Source organism: Octopus bimaculoides, chromosome 1 (assembly GCF_001194135.2).
Source record: "Octopus bimaculoides isolate UCB-OBI-ISO-001 chromosome 1, ASM119413v2, whole genome shotgun sequence".
NCBI classification, from domain to species: Eukaryota; Metazoa; Mollusca; class Cephalopoda; order Octopoda; family Octopodidae; genus Octopus; species Octopus bimaculoides.
In genome coordinates, this window is record NC_068981.1 from 178469286 (window position 1) to 178477145 (window position 7860).

The 7860-nt window shown below is 31.7% G+C and overlaps 1 protein-coding gene across 11 annotated transcripts in view; it reads left to right on the plus strand.

Moving 5' to 3' along the window:
- LOC106868398 (protein transport protein Sec16A) overlaps positions 1–7860 on the plus strand; it is a 133280-nt gene that overhangs the window by 85144 nt on the left and 40276 nt on the right. For all 11 annotated transcript variants that reach the window (XM_052972901.1, XM_052972886.1, XM_052972899.1 and 8 more), the window contains 7 exons: positions 2674–2758; positions 2930–3047; positions 3352–3463; positions 3562–3667; positions 4305–4358; positions 6207–6293; positions 7123–7227. In XM_052972901.1, coding sequence (XP_052828861.1) covers positions 2674–2758; positions 2930–3047; positions 3352–3463; positions 3562–3667; positions 4305–4358; positions 6207–6293; positions 7123–7227 — 667 coding nt within the window. The remainder of the gene's footprint in view (positions 1–2673; positions 2759–2929; positions 3048–3351; positions 3464–3561; positions 3668–4304; positions 4359–6206; positions 6294–7122; positions 7228–7860) is intronic.

The following is a 7860-nucleotide window of genomic DNA, read 5'->3' on the forward strand; positions in this document are numbered from 1 at the left end:
ACAAAAAAACAAACAAACTATCCTATCTACATAAATTTAATTATAATAACAATAAAAATAAAACGTCTAAGTCTTATGAGGTGAGATCGAGGTGGGAACTATTGTAGAGTTTTAGTTTTCATATTAATTCTTATCATCATCGTCGTTGTTTAATGTCCGCTTTCCATGCTAGCATGGGTTGGACAATTTGACTGAGGACTGGTGAAACCGGATGGCAACACCAGGCTCCAATCTAATTTGGCAGAGTTTCTACAGCTGGATGCCCTTCCTAACGCCAACCACTCAGAGAGTGTAGTGGGTGCTTTTACGTGTCACCCGCACGAAAACGGCCACGCTCGAAATGGTGTCTTTTATGTGCCACCCGCACAAGCCAGTCCAGGGGCACTGGCAACGATCTCACTCGAAAATCCTACGGGAGCCAGTCAGGCGGTACTGGCAACGGCCACTATATATACTAATATATACTTTTGTTATTTACACCACCTGTCCTCGTCTGTTGTTATTATTTGTATATTCTCCCATATATATATATATACATATATATATATGTATGTAAAGATTTCTATTTAATGATTTGTCTCTTTATAATGGAATTGTGGCATGTTTTCACAGCATTGTCTCATCCCACTTTGTTCATGTAACAGTATGATATTCTATTAGATATAATATTTAGTAACCTCCATAGGACGTGGTTTCAAAATTACTATAGTGATATATTTCTGGACAGTACACTATAATTTACAGTATTTCAGTCCATACAGTTTTAGAAATAGAGATAGCATTCCTCTATCTTGAAAAGTTATCTGCATTGTACTAGCATCTTATCTAGAAGTAGATTTATTTATAATTTCCTTCAGGCCATGAAACCAGAACTTGTCATCAGTTCATAGAATCTCCATGGGTCTTTAAGAGAGATATACAGTTCTGAATTAAAATTTTGGCAGAGTTTTGTTTGCCTTTTATTCCTTTGTAGCCTGTAATATAAGTATAATTGATATTGGCATTGATTCCTTGCAAAAGTGTTTAAAATGGAAATTTCAGTTCTCTTACTTCTGAATTCAAATCCTCATTATGTTGAGTTTGCCTTTTACCTCTCCAAGGGCAATAAAATTGTCTGTTAAATCCTGGCCACTTCAGTTGATGAATGTCTCTGTCCCTTGATGACCAGTTAGAGTATATTGAAATTTCCAAGAAATTTGAAGTGTTACATTGAAATATTAGCTGGAAATAACTGACAGCAAAGAATTTGAAATATCCCATTGAAATTTTATGAAGCAAACAACAGTGTTCTAAGTATAGTATTAAAGATAGATAGTCAGATAGCTAGATAGAGCAATATACACTTCTCTTTACTCCCCCATTAACAGTTTTTTTTCTAATTGCCTTTCTCATGTACCTTTCTCTCTCATGTACAAAGTAGCAGAATGATAGAGAAAATGGTAACATTTTTAGAGGTCCTCAAATATTTACATAATAATAAAGTTCGTAAATGTTATATTTGTAGAGATGTAATTCTTAAGAAATATATTATTGATCTCTAGAAATAATGTATTTTAGCTTGTTTAATGCAATACAAGGCAGATGATCAAAAGTTTACCATGAATATATATGAACGATGTGAATGAATATGAGCTTTGTTGATCAGATTAATAGAGTTAGGCTTATAATAATGATAAACCTTTCTACTATAGGCACAACGCCTGAAATTTGGGGTAGGGGGCTAGTCAATTTCATTGATCCCAGTATTCAACTGGTACTTATTTTATCGACCGAAAAGGATGAAAGGTAAAGCTGATCTCTATGGAATTTGAACTCAGAACATAAAGCCAGAAGAAATGCTGCTAAGCATTTTGTCTGGCATGCTAACAATTCTACCACCTGACTGTACTAATAATAATAATAATAATAATAATAATAATGATTATTTCTTATATAGGTACAAGGCCTAAAATTTGGGAGAATTGAGGTTTTGTTGATTAAATTAAGTTAATATTTGATTGGTACTTTTATTGATCATTGTGAGATGATGAGGGCAAAGTTGACCTTGGTGGGATTTGAACAAATATTACAAGGCATTTCATCTGACACTCTAACAATACTGCTAACTGAACACCCTAATTATAAGAACAACAGCAACAATAATAATGTTGATGATAGAAATAATTAAGTTAAAAAAGACAAGGGACAAAATCATTATGATCACATTGTTGTTGCATTTTTTCATATTGTCTTGTATAAGACAAATGTGTAACAGCAAATCTTTATTCATTTTCAGTCTTATGACACCCAGTACATGAGACACGACATTCCCAAATATGGTTTTATCACTTTCTTCACATGTCTTTTGCTGCTACATTGGGTCTCCTCTATTGTCATCTCATAATAATTTTCCACTCAGCACACAGTTTTAATTTCCATTACATGTCTGTGAGACCTTAGCTAGATCTCTTAGATTCTTGAACCAGTATTTTTTGATGTTCATGCAAATCTGTTTGAAGAGCAGAAACTGTTTAAAATGATAGGTTAATAAATATCGGAATATTATTGTATATTTAATAAATTATGATAATAGCAATCAAGGCTGATTTTCAATAGTAATGTAATATATTTTTGCTGTTTCGCTAAGACTGTCTCCGCATTTCTCACAATGAATTTACTTTACTTTTATATTAGGTTTGCTAACAGTGCTATTAAAATGAATGATCCCCTGCAGACTTTGTATCAGCTTATGTCAGGTCGGCAACCTGCTTCTGTTACTGTAAGTCCACTGAAATTCATAATTTAACCATTTAGTGTTATTCTTGTAATTGTTTCCTTATTAATGTCCTTTTGCAAATTTCATAATTAACATTTTGTTATTTAGTTAATGCAAAAACAAAAACAGCTTTTTATAGATAACCTTGTTAAAATATTATTTTATTTAACACAGAGTCTTTGTGATGATGCTTGGGGTGATTGGCGGCCCCATTTAGCTATGATGCTGTCTAATCATTCCATGAGACCTGATCATGACAAGAAGAGTATCATTACCTTAGGTGATACTTTAGGTAAGTTGAATTATTTTTGTTATATATGCAGGGTGTCCACAAGGTCTGGGTACATGGAGTAAATAAAATCATAGCATAAACAATTAAATATAAGAAATAATAATTTCTTAAAGTATGTGTTAATCCCCATGTACCCAGACTTTGTGGACACCCTGTATAAAACCTAAGGATGTGGCTATAGAAATATTTTAGTTACTGTTTGCTATTATTCTTTAGGTCAGGTAATCTTAACAATCATTTTAGAGTATGAATGATAAAAATTACAAGTTTACAAACCTTGTATATATATTTTTCTCTCTTGCAGCTGCTAAGGGCTTTCTTCATGCCAGTCATTTCTGTTATTTGATGGCACAAGTTCACTTTGGCACTTACTCAAAAAAGACATCAAAGATTGTCCTCATTGGTTCATCTCACAGGTAATAATATATTGTTAATATTCTTATATATATGTTATCTATACGTAAGTATGTGTCTTAAAATGTTGCTTATAATTTTTATTCAATATATTTCCTAGTTTATCTTTGAAAGAGTTTGCAACCAATGAAGCCATTCAATGCACTGAAATATTTGAATATGCCCAGTCTTTGGGGAACCCTCACTATTTTTTACCTTCTTTTCAAGTAAGTACTTCCATATGCATTTCTAAAACTCTCATTTTGTCTTATGTTTCTGTTTTATGTCTGTACTTTTTGTGAAATGATATTTTTCCCATTTTGTGCTTTCAAGATGAAAATTTGTTCTCTTAGCTTCTTCCCTTCATCACACCTCTAGCTCAGTTAAATAAAAATTATATCTTGTAAACCACTAAACTAGTTTGTGGTTTTTAGCTTTTAACTATTCCACAATGTTGCCCATACTGCTCTATATAGTAAGTTTTAAAAGTTCCTTCTCTTTTTTCTAGGATATGGTATAGTTTTGCAATACTTAATACTATATCTATTCTACTTTCCTTTTACTTTTGACATTGTTGACTTTTATTAAAACATCAGTCTTGATCTATTTCTAGATTTTAGACTTCTTTAATGTCTACTCCCATTAGTTTATGTTATATAAAATCTAAGGTATTGGTTCTTGTACTACCATAGATAATTTTTCTATTCTAAAAAGTGACTAATTCTGTCGGATGTGATTTATTATACTGAAATTAAGGAGAGTAGCTTTATGTTATTTTAATGTAAGTATTGAATGAAAATTTTACGGTCCTTTGTTTGGAAAACTGTGACTTGTTAATGTTGTATTTTGTAATTTTCTTTTTAGCCATACAAATTATTATATGCCTGTCGCCTAGCAGAGTATGGATTGACCCAAGAGGTAGGTTTTGACTCTTGTAGATATAAAGTTTTAGTGCATGCTTTGTTTTCAATTAAAGTATATTCCTCATTTGGCAATATTGAATATCAGTTGAATTAAAGAATTTTATTTGATTACAATCCATCATTTAGAAACAGTAACTTGTAAGAAAAGTGTTAATTACAAGCTAAAATGAAAGGGGTGTATTTATACTTTGATAGATATGAAAGCGAGAAAAGTTTTATAATTAATACTTTATGTCACTGTACCATGTTTAGATGAAATCATTCTGGGATTTCAACTCTGTTATATTTTCAATGTCAATATAAGTTCTTTTATATATATATATATATATATATATATATATATATATATAAACAAACACGCATATATAAATAAAAGACAAGACATAAATATGTCATAGAAATTTGTAATGGCCATTATTTATGCCTTGTCTTGTATATCACTCTGTGTAAAAATCAGTATAACTGGAACACAACCATGGATTTACAATATAGAATGGTGATGAACGATAACCTCGGACCCTGCCACAAGAATATGCAGAGTTCTTTACTAACCAAAACAATATTGTTGTCCTGGTGTACTAAAAGAGAGCTGGATTAATAACTTTGTTTTATTTATATATATATGTATGTGTGTGTGTGTGTTCAGTTGTTTTTCTTTTATATCCAATTTTTTTCATGCTAGCATAGTTTAAATGAATATAATAGTGAAGTGTTGTTTTAAGGGCTGGATGACCTCTGTTTTACCTACTTTCAAGTAAGGGATCTCTTATTTTACCTGTCTTCAAAGGCACCACATGAGCAGACAAATTGTTGGCAGAGGTGATGATGAGCAACATTGCTTGTAACCCACGGTTTTTGTGGGGTGCAAATGTAAGCACCTCCCCCCAACATTTTAAAAAATTTCTGCCTACAAATTCACTCACAACGTTTGGTCTTCCTGGGCTAAAATAGAAAACACTTATCCAAAATGCTGCTCTGTGGGACCAAACTTGAAACCGTGGGGATGAGAAGCAAACTTTTTTAACCACATCACACTTTATATAAAGATAGTTTTATATAAAAATGACTGAGTGGTTAATTCAGTATACATATACAGGGTTGGTGTGTTTATGTATCTCTAACTTAGCAGTTTGGCAAAAGTGATCAATAGAATAAGTATCAGACTTTCAAAAAATAAGTACTGTGGTTGATTTGTTTGACTAAAATTATTCAAGGCAATGCTCCAGTATGTCCACAGTCTAATGACTGAAACAAGTAAAAGACACACACACACACACACACACACATGCATGCATACATATGCATACATATGCATACACTGAATTGATTCAATAAATGGCACATCTCTTCTGTCAAAATTTAGGCATAAACAAAAAAATTAGTTTGATAAAGCAAAATATAAAAATAGTTATATTTTTCTCTGAAATTGGAATAAAATGTCTTTTCAGGTATTTCTAATGTTTTTGTTTTTATGTTTAAATATTTGGCAGCCTGTCTTATTATCTAGGATATAGAGATGACTATAGGAGTAAACTAAGGCAATGACTGCATAATCTTTTACACAAATTCCGTTTAACTGTTCATGTTTTATGGCAACAATTGAAAATACAAAAATCAAAAAAAAAAAGTTTAATCATTAAAATACTCCTACTCCCTCCCCCGTTTCTATATAAATATATGTTTAATATAGATTGTGAAACATGAAGACATCTGAATCGTCACATTTTGAAATGTAGCATACTAATGAAATAGAAATGTAGGAATATTGTGTAAGAATAGTAAAACTTCATATCTGGAACATTAAATTATCGATAATGGTGTTGTATTTTAAATTTTTCTACAGGCATTGCATTACTGTGAAGTGATAACATTATCTGTGATAAGTAACCCAGTTTACTATCAGTTAACTGTGGTTAAGGTGCTAAATGAGGTAAGTTTTTGCATCATTAACTTCATTTTTCTGCATCATAATTTATCAATTTATTCTTGTATATTTAGAATAGAATTTCTTTTAATTTGACATGCCTCAAACTTTGTGTTGTCTTCAAAATTAAAGTATTGGTTCATCCCATAAATAATATGGTTTTTTTTTTAATACTTCTTTTATATTTCAAAATTAAGATAAACAAAGTTCTTTTTTAATCTAAAATATACTCTCCTTCATTTTCTACAATGCTCTTTCATCTATCTAGTAGACTTGCATGGCCCCTCTTCCAAAATTCACTTGTCTGTGATGAAAAATACTCCTCCAGTACTGTTCTGATCTCGCCTACAGAATTCATATTTTTCTGTCCAAATGATTTTGAAGACTGTGGAATAATTGATAATCAGATAGGGCAATGTCTGGTGAATATGGTAGGTTGGACATCGTTTCCCATTCAAATTGCTCCAGCCTTTGGAATGTCATCCTTGCTGTATGTGGCTGAGCATTATCCTGATGGAAGAACACCTTTTGTCTTGAAACCAAAGATGGTCATTTTTCTTCTAGCACTGACTTTGAAGTCAATAAATGTCCAGACTTTGCAAATGATTGTGAAGGACCAGAGAATTTGATATAATCGTATTTCCAGGCTTTTTCTTACAGTTTTATCATCATTTCAAAAGCCTTTCTTAAATTTCAATTGAAGTTCAGTCAGGAAGCTTAGGCTGAATTTAAAAAAAAGTTTCTGGTTATGGGAGAGTTGTTCCCAAAGTAATAGTTTCTTTTTCAGGAAAACCTAAGTAAAAAATATGAATTTGTTAATGGTTTTTTTTTGTAGATCTCCAATCGCCTGAAGTGTTATGATCCTCAGCATTTACAGCAAGGAGATATGTCTGATCCAGTTTGGTTACAACAGTTGGGAAACATCTGTAAAAACTTTGAAGTTAGTAAAAGTTTTTGTTATAAATTTTTGTAGTTCTTCTCTGTCACAGCCAACTAGATAGAACCAGTAAAAGACTTAAATATTTTTAATCTGTAACAAATAATATATATTTTTTAAATATTTGTACTTTCTATTAACATAAAAAATTTAATGCTTTTTTCACAAAATCTAAATTTACCAATGATATTGTAAGTACCAAATTGAACCTGAAAATAGAAACATACAATGCTCTTCATTGTTAATCTATAAATTTTCTAGTTTCTTCCTATCATTTTATAAAGAAATATATTATATTTGAAATTATACTCTTTTACTCTTTTACTTGTTTCAGTCATTTGACTGTGGCCATGCTGGAGCACCACCTTTAGTCGAGCAAATCGACCCCAGGACTTATTCTTTGGAAGCCTAGTATTTATTCTATCGGTCTCTTTTGCCGAACCGCTAAGTTACGGGGACATAAACACGCCAGCATCGGTTGTCAAGCGATGTTGGGGGACAAACACAGACATACAAACACATACACACATACATATATATATACATATATACGACAGGCTTCTTTCAGTTTCCGTCTACCAAATCCACTCACAAGGCTTTGGTCGGCCCGAGGCTATAGTAGAATACACTTTCCCA